At 39.3% G+C, this 17,078-nt stretch overlaps 1 protein-coding gene across 1 annotated transcript; it reads left to right on the top strand.

Annotated features, from left to right (window-relative positions):
* Positions 1-687: 687 nt before the first annotated feature.
* LOC102220553 (solute carrier family 12 member 3-like) lies at positions 688-16,818 on the top strand. The gene is made up of 28 exons (XM_023346420.1): positions 688-756; positions 1,365-1,550; positions 2,151-2,307; positions 2,815-2,949; positions 3,136-3,211; positions 3,701-3,796; positions 4,992-5,131; positions 5,418-5,528; positions 5,643-5,754; positions 6,073-6,203; positions 6,280-6,364; positions 6,615-6,772; positions 6,888-6,995; positions 7,801-7,924; positions 8,027-8,128; positions 9,471-9,626; positions 9,743-9,842; positions 10,782-10,893; positions 11,062-11,196; positions 11,448-11,554; positions 11,698-11,780; positions 11,886-11,954; positions 14,483-14,587; positions 15,568-15,679; positions 15,844-15,930; positions 16,182-16,317; positions 16,401-16,468; positions 16,579-16,818. Exons 2-28 carry the CDS (start codon positions 1,384-1,386, stop codon positions 16,715-16,717), a joined length of 3,111 nt encoding a protein of 1,036 aa, XP_023202188.1. The 5' UTR covers positions 688-756; positions 1,365-1,383; the 3' UTR covers positions 16,718-16,818.
* The last annotated feature ends 260 nt before the right edge of the window (positions 16,819-17,078 follow it).

The raw sequence follows: 17,078 nt of genomic DNA, 5'->3' as shown, positions 1-17,078 counted from the left end.
CCTATACGGACTCATTTTAAAAAGTGTTAAGTTTGAATTTCAAACTAGTTTTCAAAATTAAAAGTAAAGAACATCTCCAACAAAATACAATTGTTTTGAAAATTGTATTTGGAAAACAAAATAGATCTAAATTTGAGATTTTGTGGTGTAGCTTTGTTTTTGCGGCATTTGTACGTTGTAAAACAGCTCAGTTAAATGTAAAATTGCAGATAAAACAAATTTTGGGAAAAAAAAAGTCAATCGATTTCACGTTTGGTAGCAACATAAGCAAGTCGTATTGATCTTACAAAGCCACCATGGCAACTTAGCACCCGCTTATTCTCCCTGTTCACTCCAATAACTTTACCGCTATAAACCAGCGGCTCACGCTCTCATAGTTTTGTGTCTAAGACTCACATTTCCAAACACCATTTTCCAGAAACTAGAGGTGGAAAATTGGAAACCATTTGTGGCTCAACAAAAGCCAATATAAAATTGCATTTGCATATGTGTGACTGTGTGCGCGCATACCTTTCCATGTGCATGTGTCTGGGTGTTTTTTGAACACCCACACACCCTCATAGAATGGAATGAGTGTGACTATGTATGCGTGTCTGTGTGTGTCTGAGGGGGAGGAAAGTGCATGAAGTAAATGGGAGGGATGTAACCTGCCTCACCAAGGTATAAATTACAAGAGTTTTGCGGTGTGTTGATCTGGGATGTATGTTTGATCTGGGGACAGATCAAGCAGCTCTTTCATCAGCTACAGAACTACTTGTGAGTATTTTTTCTCTTTCTTTCCTTCTTTCAACTTTTTATTTGACATTAGACCGAATAACTCTTTTTCAGTCAACAATTGGAACATGGATTAATATTTGTTCTTTGCTTCTCATTTGGGAGAGACTTCAGATTTCATAATGTCTTAAACTGGAAGAATTTTTGCATGTGAAATTGTATTTGCCAGAATTTGTCAAATTGTTATTACCACGTATGATGCGAGTGAAACATCACGTTGCTAGGGGAGTTCAAAATAATATATCATGAAGCATATACAAATTTCACTTATTTTGTGCACTTAGTCAATGTACAGTCAGAAAATGAAAACTAAACTATGTGCAATATGGACTCTTCATAGATGATGTCAAAAAGATTCAAAACTAAAGAAAATATCAATATCTGTTCCATATTGTTTATTTTGTGGCATTACAAAATTCTATGTACATTCTTAGAAAATCAGCAAAATTTGCAGCGAACCTTTAAGGTTTTTTTTTTACTCTCTCGTTAATCATGATTTTGGTCAGAAAGTCTAGCATGCTGATAAAAATAAATAAAAAAGTTAATTTATTAATTTAGTGAATTCTAGTCAAATGACTATCACTCCACAGGAAGCACAAGGACACACTGATGGGGCAGTTTGTGTCCAAACCTAACGTACAGACCCAGGGTGTGCACTTCTCCACCAATGAGGAGGGACCTCCCAGGTACTCCTCACACCACTTTAACGGCAGCACCGTCAATGGAGGCAATGGGCTCCGAATTCCTCCCACCATCGTCGTCTCCGATGAGTCCAGGTTGGTGCCGTCATTAAGAGTTTTCTGACCATCTGACATAAAATCCAACCGGACTGTTATTGGTTGAGGTCTGGCGGGAATATCGATGTTTTTACTAAATACCAGAGTAATTTGCGACAATGATATAATTATTCTCTTCAAAGTCAGAGGGCAATACAGACCATCAATCCCAGAATAAAAGCAAAATACCTTCTAAAGTATTTATCAGCCTGAACCTCTAACCCAGCCCAAACTTAGGGCCAAGTTGGGCTGAAATGATATGCTTGATGGTGAGTTTGGGTCAGAACCGGGCTTTGATAGAGTGTTGAGAATGAGAATGCCCAATATAAAGTTGTCTTAATCTACCGTTTATAGTTTACAGGAGCAGGTAGTTTACAATGTTGAAAAAAAAAAAAAGTTGTGGACGTTTAACAGACTGTAACAAGCTTTGCACCACTAATGCATATTTAGCCTTGCCCTGCGCCGCTCCCATCAGTCATGCATCCTAGAAGATTTGCTCTTCACTCACCCTGCGCTTTCAACAAGCAGCAAAAATGGAGCTGGAAGATATCAAACAAAAGCTACAGTTTGATAGACATGCTTCTGCGTCTTGTCATGCAGTACAGCAGAGCGTCGCGGCTCCAGGGCAGATCTGCGCAGGTCCTCCGTCTACAGCACCATGGACCTGGTGCCCCAGCTGGAGCATTACGCCAACTCTTTGCCACGCCAGATGATAAGGAGCAGGCCGTCTCTTGAAACCCTGCGCAAGACGCCTGAGGTACGTTTGTCCTTTAGTTCATGCCTTTTGGCTAATTTTTAGTCATGCGTTTTTCTGCTATGTGGAGCTGAATTTTCCAAGCTTCCACCTCACAAAGCAGTCCTCTATGTGACTCCCCCACTCAGCTCCTTCAGACTAGCCAGAGGCAATTAGCAAACACTTGATCACTTAAGCTCATTATAGGAGCTACAACTCAGTGCAAAGCTGATAAAAATGTTGTTAAAGGTTTAATAGAGGAGCCATGTTCTGATGACTTACTGAAGGCAGATTGTTGGAAAGAGAAGAACTTTCTTAAAGAGACAGAGGACAGATTTTAAGGTGTTAAATTTCTTTTAAGTCACATTTGATACACAAAGCATTTTTATAACAACTGAAGGCAACATTTTGTGCTATAAAATAATTTGATGTTCCTGGTAAACCCCTAACATTGCCCCTTTAAACAAATAATTTGACCCTTTAAGGCCGTTAGATGGTTTAGTTTCACCAGTTCTTTCCGTTGCATCAAAGGTTGTGGAGATCGGAATGGACGGAGCGTCCGCCTCCGACTCAGGCAGCCTGCCGGGACCAGATATGGAAAACGAAGAGTCTGAAGGTCCTAAGAGCAAAGCTCCAGTTAGATTTGGCTGGATAATCGGCGTCATGGTGAGATTTTGTTTTTCATACTGAATTTAATGCGGGTAACGGAAATGTTAAACATGCAACATTCATTAAAAAAAAAAAAATAAATTAAAAAAATTACATTTCTGAATTGGCAGCTAAACTATCAGCACACTCACCTGGTCACTGTACAAATGTCCCACGGCTGTTTTCATTGGTCTTTGGTAACAGGTCCGTTGCATGCTGAATATTTGGGGGGTTATCTTGTTCTTGCGTCTGTCATGGATCACGTCTCAGGCGGGCATTGGTGAGTCAGACCCTTTGGGTTTTTGGAACTAAGTTGTTTTGATGTTCTAGCACGCACCACACTGAATTTCTTTCTTCTTATCTTGAGAATATATTGACTTTTATTGTTTTTTTTTTATTATTATTATTTATTTTACCACTGATATTACTGGAACTCTCCATGTTATCACAAGTAAATGAATCTGGACGTTTCTCCAAAATCTTTCATTGTTCTATTTGAAAATGCAGGTGTTAAAACAAATGTAGGGCAGAAACCCCAAACACAATGTGGTAAAATGGTGTTTTTTAAAACTGTGAATGAATTATGTTTGTAATGATTTGGATACTTGATTTGACGTATACGTCTTGGAAAGGAAAGGAAGAAAAGAGAAAAATATCAAAACAGCAACGGATTTGCCAAGTTATTTTCTGAACATGTTCAAGAAGAAAATAAAATACAGAAATGAGTTATAATTATGACTAATAAATATATATTTTCCTCTCCTGACAGTGTTGACTTGTGTAATTATCCTAATGTCTGTGGTGGTGACCTCTATTACTGCGCTGTCCATCTCTGCTATTGCCACCAATGGGAGGGTGAAATCAGGTGAGTCCATCCAAAGTAATAAAATGTAAAAATTTATTTGCATTATTGTAAATTAAAAATGATGGGAAATATGTAGTTTAGGTCATCAGTACAAACAAATTATACATCACTTTATTGCCTGACATTAGTGGACACTTGAAATTTTTGTACTCAGCAGAGAAACATGATGGGAACAATGACATGATGCACAAAATTTATCTGTGTAAATAGAGAAAACAGACACTTTGATTAATTAATTAAATTTGTTCTACAATAAAGCAATGGAAGACAAAAATGCTTAAGAATTGCCTTGCAAAGATCCTTACTCTGTTTTATTCTGACAACTTGCTTTTACTGTTAATGAAAGATAAGACAAAGACAAAAATACTCATTTTCACATGTAAGTTGATATAAATTGGCAATGGCTGTGTTTCCACTGACCTGAAATTTGAGCAAATTCCGAAAATAAATTTCCCAATGTAAACACTAATAAAAAAAAAACAAAAAAAAACAACACTTTTTACATAACAAAATTCTTTTCACTGTGCTGAGGCGTATGTTGTATAACGACTTATCGTGTGACCAAACCTATTCATGTGATTTTAACTGTATTTCTTATTTAATAGAAACATTTAACATTAGTGGAATAACAAAGTTTTGCTCACAATTGTTGTGGGATTTAGAAATTAGTGCAGGAGGTGCATTTAAAAATCTGCCAGCAGTTAAATTTGTCCTACAAGGTGCCCTTTTTTTCCACTTGAGCCCCCGACCCCAAAACATCTGTTCACGCCACTGGTGCTTGGACACAGCCAGAGCTATGATAGAATGGCCTGAATCAAACATGTCCATGTGTTAATATGGTCAAGTGTCAAGTGATGTTCAAAAGTAGAATCCATGGCTAGACATTCTGATAAAACATGGACAAGACAGATTTTTGTTAACAGAAAAAAAATCTAATCTTTAACTTTCTTCTCAGTTCACAGTTCTACCACTATTTTGTGTGTTTCAATCACAAAATAAAACACATTAAAGACTGACAAGAACAAAGTGTAAAAACAAAAAAACCCCCAAAAACTAAGTTGATAGGATATGAACAATTTTGAGAGGCAAAGCAAATCTTATTGCTGTAATCTGAGTTTTATCAATATAGTATTCGTTTGCTAGCTTTTCATAAAAATAGTCCTTTTTGTGTGCGTGTGTGTGAAACATTTTGCAGGCGGTGCGTATTTCATGATCTCCCGTACACTGGGTCCTGAAATCGGAGGACCGATTGGAATGGTGTTCTCCTTTGCAAACGCGTTGGCCTGTGCGCTGAACACTGTTGGTTTTGCAGAAGTGGTTCGTGATTTGATGCATGTAGGTGGATCCGTTTCATCTCATCTTATCTCATCTTGTTTTATTCAAAGAGAGAAAAAAAATCATACTTATAAGTTTAGTGAGTATGTTTTAAGGTGATTTTAGTGTATGGTAAAAAAATGTCTGTGAAGTTTTTCATGCATATATTTTGTAAAAATGATTTAAACACACATACAAGTAAGATTTTCCGTAAATCTTTTCCTCATATTACGCCTTTCATATTAAAACCCAATGTGTTGCATAGCTCTTTTGAGAATTATGTCACTCTAAATGTCACTCATTTTAGGAATTTGGTGTCGTCATGGTGGATTCAGTCTATGACGTCCGCATTGTGGGCGTAATCACAGTCACGATTCTTCTCATGATTTCTCTGGCTGGAATGGAGTGGGAGTCCAAGGTGAGCCTATCCGTGAGAATTTTTTGCTAAAAAGCAACACTGTTTTGCTTAGTTCATGAAATGGTCTTTGACTTAATCATTGTTTTTAAATAACTTGTTTTGTGTTGCTTTCAGGCCCAGATTTTGTTCTTCTTAGTGCTTTTGGTGTCCTTCGCAAACTACTTTGTTGGCACTGTAATCCCTCCAAACGTTGATAAGCAGGCTATCGGCATCTTCGGATACCGAGGTAAAGAACTCTTCTCTGGGCGTGCCGTGGTGGCGTAGTGGTTAGCACGACCCATATTTGGAGGCCTTGAGTCCTCGACGCGGCCGTCGCGGGTTTGACTCCCGGACCCGACGATATTTGCCGCATGTCTTCCCCCCTTTCCTTCCCAGTTTCCTGTCAGCCTACTATCATATAAGGGACACTAGACCCCACAAAAAAAGACCCCGTGGAGGGGTAAAAAAAACAAACAAAAAAAACTCTTCTCTTTCCCACCAAACACTTCATTCGACGACGCAATTGGAAACGCAGCTGCTGACTCTTTGTTAACGCTCTCTACAGGCGATATTTTTGTCGAGAACCTCTCATCAGACTGGCGAGGTCCTCAAGGCAGTTTTTTCCAGATGTTCGCCATTTTCTTTCCTGCTGCCATTGGCATTATGTCCGGGGCCAACATCTCTGGAGATCTAAAGGTTTGAATCTCATTAAGGTTGAAGAAAAGACATTGAGCAACAAGGAGCAAGGTGATGATCATCTTTCTGTTCGCAGGACCCTACAATAGCTATCCCAAAGGGTACATTGATGGCTATTTTTTGGACAACAATCAGCTACCTGGGGATAACAGTAACTGTCGGTGGGTTACTTTTATCACATTCCTACTTTTGCCTTGTCTAATTATTGATTGGCTCAGTATATCTTTGAGCTTGCTGAAGTTAGTGTTTGCCAATACTGGCTGTCATTAAAATGGTTGAACAATATGAAAATGCAAGAGGTAATTTTCCGGTTTAGCGCCCATGTAGTAAAGAAACGGTAGTTTTCCCAAAAAAGTGATAAGAAATACCAGAAAGCTCAGCTCAGACTTGGGAGTATTTATTTTTTTCCAGGCTCATGTGTAGTGCGGGACGCCTCTGGGAATAAAAGTCACATCCTGACGGGAAACAACACGGACGGTTGCGTGGGACTGGCGTGTGACTTGGGTTGGAACTTCACAGACTGTAGCCAGTTGCAGACCTGTCAATATGGACTCGCCAACAGCGTCAAGGTATCAATAAACCTATTGTCAGATAGTCTCGACTGTTTCACTTAAGTGTCATTTACAATCTTTGAGGGTGGCTGTACAAAATGATCTGTTGATTTTACTCAAATATTCCAACCAGGTTCTGGGGCAAGTCTCCGGTTTCTACTACCTCATCACTGCAGGTGTCTTTGCTGCCAGTTTATCTTCAGCCCTGGGTTTTCTTGTCTCTGCACCCAAAATCTTTCAGGTGAGACAACATCCTGCTATAAAAGTATTGAGTTATAACACTAAATTATGAGGGGCCATTTAAGACAAAAACTGTTTAGTCTCTCACACACACTACTAAAGAGTCATACACACACACAAAATACTAAAATTGCGCATAGACACTATTAAAATATCACACACGCATACAATTTTTCTCTCACACTCATACATGAAAGACTAAGACTGCATATATAAACTAATAAAATATTGCACATGCATGTATTGTTTTTTCTTTCTCATACACACAAGACTAAAATTGCACATATACACTTCTAAAATATCACACACAAAGCATCCAGACATACTATTCTGAATAATAGGACAAAAATGTTGTGTGTGTGGGTGTGTGTGTGAACTAACACTAGGTTGAATGAATGAATGGGGATGAGATTCGTAATTGTCTGTCTGAGAGACTCATTTTTTGAATGTGTGAGAGTTGTCACGGAGGAGGCGGGGCATTATTTGCGAAGTTAGCTTCAACTTGGATATTGGTGCTCCATGGAGCAAGCGCCGTTTAGCTCAAGGTTGATCTGATTTATGAACGCCAATTTCGGCCAGCCGTTCTCTACCGCTCCCTTCTCAAGGTCTCGGAGGTTCACTTAGGGCTTTAACGCTGCGTACTCCAGCTCTAACTATTTTAATAGTGTATATGCGCAATTTCAGTATTTTGTGTGTGTGTGAGTCTTGTGTGAGAGACAAAACCTAGTTTTTGTCCTAAACGGGATCTTATATTAAATTGTGTGTAATCATTGGAAAAAAAATTATTTCCTCTCTTTGTTTTCCAGTGTCTGTGCAAGGACCAAATATACCCGTACATCATTTTCTTTGCAAAAGGTTATGGGAAAAACAACGAGCCACTTCGAGCTTATATTCTCTGCTACCTTATTGCTATAGCCTTCATCCTTATTGGTGTGTGAGATGTGATATTTTTGCAAATGATTATTCATATTTTACACAGGGTAACGGTGTACATTTACATTTTCTCTTTTTGCCCCCCATGTGGCAATACAGCGGAGCTTAACACCATCGCTCCCCTCATCTCAAATTTCTTCCTTTGCTCCTATTGCCTGATTAACTTCAGTTGTTTTCATGCATCCATCACTAATTCCCCTGGTAAGTCACTTACCTTTTTTAAAAAAAAATTAAATTAATCTGTTTGCAGTTAATATCTTAGTCTAAAATTTGTTATTAAATAATTGCTGTTGCTAATGTCTGAAATTAGCCCTACCTTGACATAGTAGGGCAAATAACAGATACCCATAATGTATAGCTTAAGGATAATTCCACGTCCCAAGAGCCAGCTTCCGCAACCGAGGATCGGACCGCCAGGGTCCCTTCCGTCGGCCGCTACCCATCACACAATGCACCCGACCCCTTTGGCCCCTCTTACGGGTGTTGGGCCCATGGGAGGGGGGACCCATGTTTCCTTCTCGGGCTGAGCCCGGCCGGGCTCCATGGGAAAAAGCCCGGCCACCAGACGCTCGCCGTCGTGCCCCCCCTCCAGGCCTGGCTCCAGAGTGGAGCCCCGGTGACCCGCGTCCGGGCGAGGGAATGCCAAGTCCAATGTATTTAATCATCATTGGGGTCTTCAGGCTGCGCTTTGTCTGATCCCTCGCATAGGACCTGTCTGCCTTGGGTGACCCTACCAGGGGCATGAAGCCCAAGACAGCAAAGCTGCTAGGATCATTGGGGCACTCAAACCCCTCCACCACGATAAAGTGGCAGCCCAAGGGGAGGTCAACATATTTTAACTCAAGTAAATGTAAAAAGTAGCTGTCTAAGAAATTACTCACATAAGAGTAAAAAAGTATTTCACAAAAAATCTACTCAAGAACTGAGTGACTAAAAAACTTACATAATAAGATCGACCAAAATTTAAAGTTAAGTGGAAATGTTGGTATCTTAAAGACAAAAATAACGAGAATTCATATAAGTAACAAAAAATAAAGTCAGGCGAAAGAAATTAGTTCCAAATCAGTTTCTTTCAATAGAAAACTTATAAAAGTTTAACAAAAACTGCAGGTGTGTGTGTCTGATTAAATTAGTTTGTTTTTCATGCAGCGGGAAGAAAATCCAGAAATTTTAATCAAGTAAGAGTGGAAATGCTTCATAAGAAAATAAGTCAAGTAAAAGTTAGCATAGTAAAAATACTCCTGAAAGTACTTTTTTAAAAAAGTTACTCAAGTGAAAGTAACAAGTTACTACCCAGCTCTGCAAATAACTACCTAAAGTTCTGCCTCTTTATACTCCGTATGATTCAGCTGGTTTAGCATTTCAGTTCACATAGCAGATTGGACAAACATGACCAACAACCCTTCTCAGAGAGAAATATCTAAAAAGTATCAAAATATCAAAAAGGTCTAAAATGACGAGATGGTTATTTTAGACAAACTTTTAGCCCCACATTTAAGGCAGATAGCACGGGAAAACACGTCTTATTTGTCGACTCTTTCAGGCTGGAGACCGTCCTTCCACTACTACAGCAAATGGACGGCTCTGTTTGGAGCGGTCATATCTGTAGTGCTGATGTTCCTGTTCACCTGGTGGGCCGCTCTAGTCACCTGGTGCATCATCATCTTCCTCTTCGGATACGTCAACTACAACAAACCGAGTGGGTGCAGCTCATTGAACCTGAGCTCAGTTCAGCTGAGTGACGTTGAATTGGAAGCGAGCAGAAAACGTTTTGCTGCATTTGCTCTTGCTAAGCCACTGTTTCCTTTTCCACAGAGGTAAACTGGGGTTCGTCGATCCAGGCAGGCACATACAACATCGCTTTGTCTTCCTCCGTCTCTCTGACCGGAGTGGAGGATCATGTTAAGAATTTCAGGTGAGTAGATTATCGTCGATTTTCAATATATTTTCATTAACCCAATAATGATCCTTTCTTTGTTCATTCATTTTTAAAAATGTTCTTACTCATCCAATTCCTGGATATTTTTGCTTATTTTAATTGCACGCGGTTCTTTAAAAGTCCTGTGAGTAAATATATTTGCCCAATTATCCATAACAACTGGACTTTTCAATATCTAGCAAGTTATTTTCGCAATTTACCGTCGATTAAAAGAGCGCCCTCAGATTAATTTCACTCGATGCTATACTAGAGATAGTGTAAAGTGTGGCAGAATTACAGTAAATGTGACTGGATCGTTGCCGACACGTTCTGTCTGAAGGGTTTAACCAATGAACCAGTTTTAAATTAGATCTTTTTGCATTGCCTGGCACATGGCAAAACTCATTTAATCCTAATTTTGTCAATTCGTATAGCAAAAAAGCTAAACAGGGAATCTTTTAATGGAACAAAATCATCTAATTTTAACAGAAAACCATTTTAAATGTTTGAAATTCAGGCAACATGGAATATTTTCCAAGTTATTTTGCTTTTTTTCCTGATGTGGAAAACAGTTTAAGTTTATTCTCAGCAACAAGAGCGAGACATTAGTTTTTTGTGTGTATGTTTTCTTTTTTGGGGCGGGGACCTTAATGTATAGAGTTTAATAAATGGGTGCAACATGTCTGCTTTTTAGTAGAAGTCCCATTTTATATGATATTAACATAAAAACTAAAGGAGTGGCCATAAAAAAAGACAAAACATTCAATTTGAAGATGGTCAAATTGCCCAATAAAGTCCACACTTTATTAAATCCCTTCTTAGCTCTTTGGACTTGAAACGTAAAGAAATTAAATTGATTTGAAACTTTTGCCCGACATTCTGTCCAAAGCATTTACCAATTCCCATTTTTTTTTGCTTTCTCCTGTTTTCTTCCAGGCCTCAGTGTCTCGTCCTGACTGGTCCTCCAAACCAGCGGCCCGCACTGGTGGACTTTGTCTGCACCTTCACGAAGCACATCTGCCTCATGATCTGTGGCGATATTATACTGGTAGCAGCTTTTGGTCATATGTACCAAGAATCCCCTTAAAAAAAATTAGCATTAAGCTACACTTTATCAACACTGCAATTGTTGAGCTGTATTTCTGGTTGCCGCTCAGTCCCATTTTCCTTCACTGAATCTTCCTATCAATTCATTTGACTTTTTTGCCCTTTCTAGGAGCAGGACAGGATGACGCGGCCTGAGGACGCCACAGACTGCCTGGTTAAGTGGCTGAACAAGAGGAAGGTGCGGTCGTTCTACACTTCTCTCACTGCTGACAACTTAAGGGCTGGAGCTAAGCAGCTGCTACAGGTAAGAAAAATGATTTATTTTATTCATTTCCCAATATGTTTACTGAAGAAATCCAAGAATACCAAAGATAAACATTGGCGTAACTAATTCAAACTTAATAGGACTCTGGAAGGGTGGAAAACCTACAAATCTCTGTTTATTTTGGAGTGTGTGTTGCAGTGAGTGTGGGAGATATCCAGAAATAAAATGTACTATAACAATATTTAATCAAAATCTCATCATATTAACTGTTCATCTTCAATCTTTTCAAGGCGTCCGGTCTGGGTAAACTGAAACCCAACACTCTGGTTCTGGGCTTCAAGACGAACTGGAGGGACAGCGCTCCGGAAAGCATCGAGGATTACATCAACATCATTCAGTAAGATTGGGATTTTGTTTTTCCAACTGGGTCAAATTATGTCATTTCTGAACTAACAGCAGTAAAATGAATGGTAAAAACGGGCTGCAGTATGTGATTTAAAAGAAAATTTCAGATTTTCTAATTATGTTTTTTTTTAATAGTGATACGTTTGACTCCAACTACGGTTTGTGCATCTTGAGGATGATGGATGGACTAGATATCTCTGATGATTTAGAATTTGAAGGTTTTTTGTTTTTTTTTTACTCAACAACATTTTACTTTTGGACTTTAACACATAAAGTGTTAATTAAACTAACATGGATCTGACCATGTCGTTTGAACCCCACAGTCAACCAGGGCTTTGAGGCCGATGAAAATGTGGACAATCCGGACCAGCAAACCAACGAGGAGGAAACGGGTGAGGTGGCACGTTAGCCAAAATATAAAATTCTGTTGTTCTGAACTTTATACTGGAATAAACATGGTGGCAAAATGAAACGAAATGCAAAGTAACGCAAGAAACAACTGTGAAGTAGGGGTTGAACCAATTAGTCGACTCTAGGACGTCTCGCGAGTTTTTACATTTCATGTCGACTAGTCGCAGTCATGTGATTGCCGGTGGTGACAGCCTGTGCTGATCTGACAGCACAGTATACGTCACAAGTCGTCTGGAGCAACAGGTGGGTCCAATGGATTTTAATGTATTGTAAACGGTTAGGCATTTAGGTTGAACAGTTTACAATAACTTTAGTCTATAATGTCCAAATGAAGTGAAAATTTATGAACTTAGCGTTATTTATTTTATTTATAGCTGTAGGAGAGGAAGGGGAGGAGGTGGAGGACGTGCCCGATCAGAGCGAGCCGGTGACCGGGAAAAAAGTCAGACGTCGAAGATTTTTTGCAACTTTTTGGGCCACATTACCAGTTACAGGGGATCAGCAGCACACAGCACCACTGCTGCCGAAGAAATCCTTGATTTTTTTTCGCTACCGCAGATCCCCACCATGGCGAACCCGCTGCAGTGGTGGGCCAGCAACCAGGGCAGATTTCTCCCCGTCTGGCAAACCTCAGCAGAAAATATTTAGCTGTTCCGGCAACCAGCACTCCCAGCGAGAGGATTTTCTCTCTCACTGGGAATACCATTACGAGAAAGCGGGCAAGCCTTCATCCGGCTCATGTTGATGCCCTTGTTTTCCTACATGTCAACCAAGAAAAAACCCCAACAACTCTTAGCGAAGAGAATATTGACAGCGAGTGAACTTTATTTACCCCCTCCCGCCCCCGTGCCACCTCTTTTTATTGTTTTTACATGCCATCTAAAAAATGTGCGTTCCTTTTGAATGTTGGTTTCCCAGCAACTTATTATTTATCATAAACTATCCCGATGTTTTGTTGTTTCACTTGTTGCTGTTCTGTGTAAATGCCGTATTTTTCCGTGAAAACGGGTAATAAAGCCTGTACGTTACTCCAAAGCTTTGCGTCTTGCGTTGCTATGACGTCACAACGACTAGTCAACTCGACATCGACTCGACTTTTAAAATGTTGACGTTGACTAGAAAATATCTTAAATCGTTCAATCTGCTGAGTCAGCAGAGCTTCCTGCCGCGCATCAGGCGGAGGAGAAGCAGGTGGTTTCGTTGAATTCAGCTGTAACCAAACGGGATCCGTTCATAACAAGTTTGGCTTGTGATGTTCCAAAAGCTCCATGTAGTCAGTGTGATCATTTGACTCCTATAGTAACTATCCAGAGATCATCAGCATCAGCCGGTGTTTAGAAAAAAAAAGTCAGACCCGACTTTGTGCAACAAACGTTCCCCGCTGCTCACGAAGAATCTCCATAATAGACTTAGTAAAAGCAGGAGAAGGGGAGAGAGTGTGTGGGGGGGGGGTTAATATTTGCCGTGAAAATAGCTAATAAAGCCTCCAAGTAGTTGTGAAGGGTTTTTGCGCTTACGTCACTATGACGTCACCGCGACTAGTCGACATCGACTCGACTATTATCATGATGTAGTCGACCTTAAAAAATATGTAGTCGTTCAACCCCTACTGTGAAGATGTTGAGAATGCCATATGATTACAAGTCATTGTTTTTGGAGAACATTTTCCGCCTCTTTTGTTTACGGTAAAGAAATCATAGCTCTTGCTGCCATAGCATGTTTTTCTGTTCCACTTTCACTTAAACTAAAAGTTACTCCACTTGCAAGTTACTGACTGATGCAGCAACACAAATGATTGAGTGTCCTTTTGTGTAAACTCATACCACAGCTAGGTACCATAAATATTGACTCTCATACTCTCCGTTTCAAAATTTGTTGCGTGTTAAAAATCAAAATGTCTTCAGGATTCTTAACTTCTCTTCACAAAGTTGCGACTCGAGCTGCGGGTTCACGTTATTGGCAAAGGTCAAAGTTTTTCAGGCGTTTGCAGTAAACCAATAACACAACCATTAACTTTGTTCACAAACATGGATTTCAAGGATTTTTATCTGACTTTAACACTAAGTTAAGTGAATTTAGGTTCCGTTTTGGTAGTTTTTGCGATGTTTCTCGGGATTCACGACATATCAGTACAAACATTGTTATCGGTTGATATCTGTCCTATTTTAACGTATCGGTACCTGCCAAATAAAATGGACTGATTTTAACGGCCAATATTTATTTCTGTCTTGCTGCTGCTTGTTTCTGGAGGGGAAGTGGAAGACAGATGCAGCGTGGGGTTTTGCCATTTTCAGTAGCTGGGTTTCCATTACAAATGTGCGCAAAACATTGTTGATATTCTGCTAATATAAAAAATAAAAACCCGCAGTTTCGCAGATCAGGTGTTTCCATAAATTAACACAAAATCGTACATGAATAAATTTGCTCACACGATAAGCGATTAAAAAAAAACGTGTTAGTACCTGTAGGATTGTTTTTCTTTCCTCTAAAGCTTTTCCTCGTCTTGCAGCTGATGACATGTCTGACGAAGGCAGCAGCGATCAGATGAACACCGTGTTTCAAAACAACCAGGGAAAGAAAACCATTGACGTCTACTGGATAGCAGACGATGGAGGTAAGTAATACGGGCGAACGTCGGATTTCAAAATAATTTATTCTTAGATATTTAGATAAAGATTTATACACAATATCTATATCTCTTTGCTATAACCCCTTATAGTCCATACATACAAAGTCTTGTACATCTGTAAATTAAAATTTATATCTCGTAGAGCACTTCTAGATTGATGCAAACTACATCTTGTTGCTTGTACTTGTGAAGTTGAATAAAGTTGAATTCTATTCTATTCTAAAGACAAAAGAGAGTTAGTTCATTTTTACTCGCGAGAAAAACATGAAACGGCTGCAAACATTTCCAGGCGTGATCAGGCTAATAAGAATAGTAGCAATGGGGGTCTTCTAAAGGCAAAAACATCTAACCAAAAAGATCTAGAAAGTCTGACTTACATTTGCCAAAAAAATGCATATTGAAGATATTTGGGGAATTATGTGCACTGATTGGACAAAAATGTTACTTTTTGTAAGGTGTGTCACATCACAACACAGCATTTCAGAAAAAGAAAAACATATCCACTAAAAAGCATAGTGATGCTGGGAGAGTGCTTCTCAAACCTTCCTATAGTTGGACCAAGACTGTGCTGTTGTTCAAAAAATTTAACATGCATTTCATTTCTGTAATTAAAAGAAGAATGATTTTTTAAAATGATTCTTATTACCTAATAAGTTTTCAGATTATTGTGATATAGAAATCTCTGTAGATGTTAAAGGAACAGAACGTAATTTTGAATAAAAAATATTGACTGCATGAACACCTCTGCCTCCAAGTGAAGCTGTGAGACCTGCCTTAAACATAAGGGTTTACTTGTAAAAATTGTAGCTTTTATGACCAAATACTTAAATTTTTTAGTAATAATCTGTTACTGTGCTAATCCCTTTATCTTAAAACCAGATTTTAAGATAAATGTGTCCCCGTCATTTCTATTCAGATCAGCGGTACAAACTGCCACCATTTATAATCACTTTGTGTGTTTTAAGGTCTGACTCTACTGGTGCCCTACCTGATCACCAGGAGGAAATGCTGGCGCCGATGCAAGATCCGAGTTTTCACCGTAGGCGACGAACAAAACATGGAGAAGGGTCGCGATGAGTAGGTTTTTCAAGAAAGATTTAGACTCCGAAGAGAAAAGACATGTTTTGCTATTTATCCCTTTGTTGAAATCAAGTTGTTTAAGCACTTCTATACACAGTTTCATTGATTAGAGTGGATTAGAGTGTAATGCAGTGAATATGATGTTATCTTATATATTTTAGGATGATAGCTCTGCTGAAGAGGTTTCGTTTGGACATTAGTGATGTTATAGTCATGACAGACATTGAGAATCACCCTCATCCAAAGAGGTAAGAAAAATTCAATGATACATCTTTTTTATGTTTATGAAGCACAAAAAAGTGAAATTTACTTTTAATAAATAATCTACAGAATGGGTTCTTTGGTTTAAAATGTTGAGAAAATCCATTTGTCTCAGATACCAACATAACAGTGTTCCAATAAGACTCACTCACTTTCACAGGTTTCCATCTGCATGTGTTCACTTTCAGGCAGTGTTTGTTCTTCGCAGGAAAAATTGATCTCTGCTTTCTCGTTTCAGCTTGAGCAGGTTTGTGGACAGTGTTGCCCCCTTCAGGCTGCATGATGAGCAACAGGAAGGCGTCTCTGTGGAGGAGCTGAGACAAAGCACTCCCTGGAAGATATCTGACAAACAATTTGAGGCCTTTAAGCTGAAGGTGGGCGTTTTTAGCAAATATTTGAGGCAAAAATATGTCGTAGTACAATAAAAAATATCTAACGTTTTCTTTACCTTTTACAGTCTGAGAGAAAGGTGAGGCTGAATGAAATCATTCGGAAGAATTCGAAACACACCGCTCTTGTTCTAGTGTGAGTGCAGATTATAAACACCTGAAAATGTTTGGATGAAGAAAGCATTTACAGCTAACTGATGGAATTGTATATTTATCGACTCATTTATTTGTGTATCTTCCTCGCAGGAGCCTTCCAGTTCCTCAAAGCGATTGCCCCAGCGCTTTGTATATGGCCTGGCTGGACACTCTGACGTGTGGCCTTCACTGTCCTGCCGTGTTGATACGAGGAAACCAAGAGAACGTCCTCACGTTGTACTGCCAGTAAAACTAGCGATGCACCAATCCACTTTCTTTCGCTTCCGATATCGATAACCAAACACAAGGCGCTCACCATGACTGTTCTCACTCTCTCTCCCACTGCATGAAGCCAGGCAGCACAATGCTGTAATGTCTACCATCATGGCAGACATTACAGCTGCCACTTTGAACGAACACAATCAAAGAGCAATGCGCATGCTCTGCGTGCTCTTTCGTTCTTGTGTTTTATTTATTTGCTAATTAAATATCAATGTATATAATTAAATAAAATAATGATAGCTACTGCAATGTATGCAGAGCATTACAAGAACAAAGAACGGCTCTCAGGGAGACTCGAGTCCTATCTTGTTAGTAAAGAGAAGTTCAGA

The sequence above is a fragment of the Xiphophorus maculatus genome, chromosome 14, assembly GCF_002775205.1.
Source record: "Xiphophorus maculatus strain JP 163 A chromosome 14, X_maculatus-5.0-male, whole genome shotgun sequence".
NCBI lineage: Eukaryota > Metazoa > Chordata > Actinopteri > Cyprinodontiformes > Poeciliidae > Xiphophorus > Xiphophorus maculatus.
This window is presented reverse-complemented; position numbering and strand designations above follow the sequence as displayed.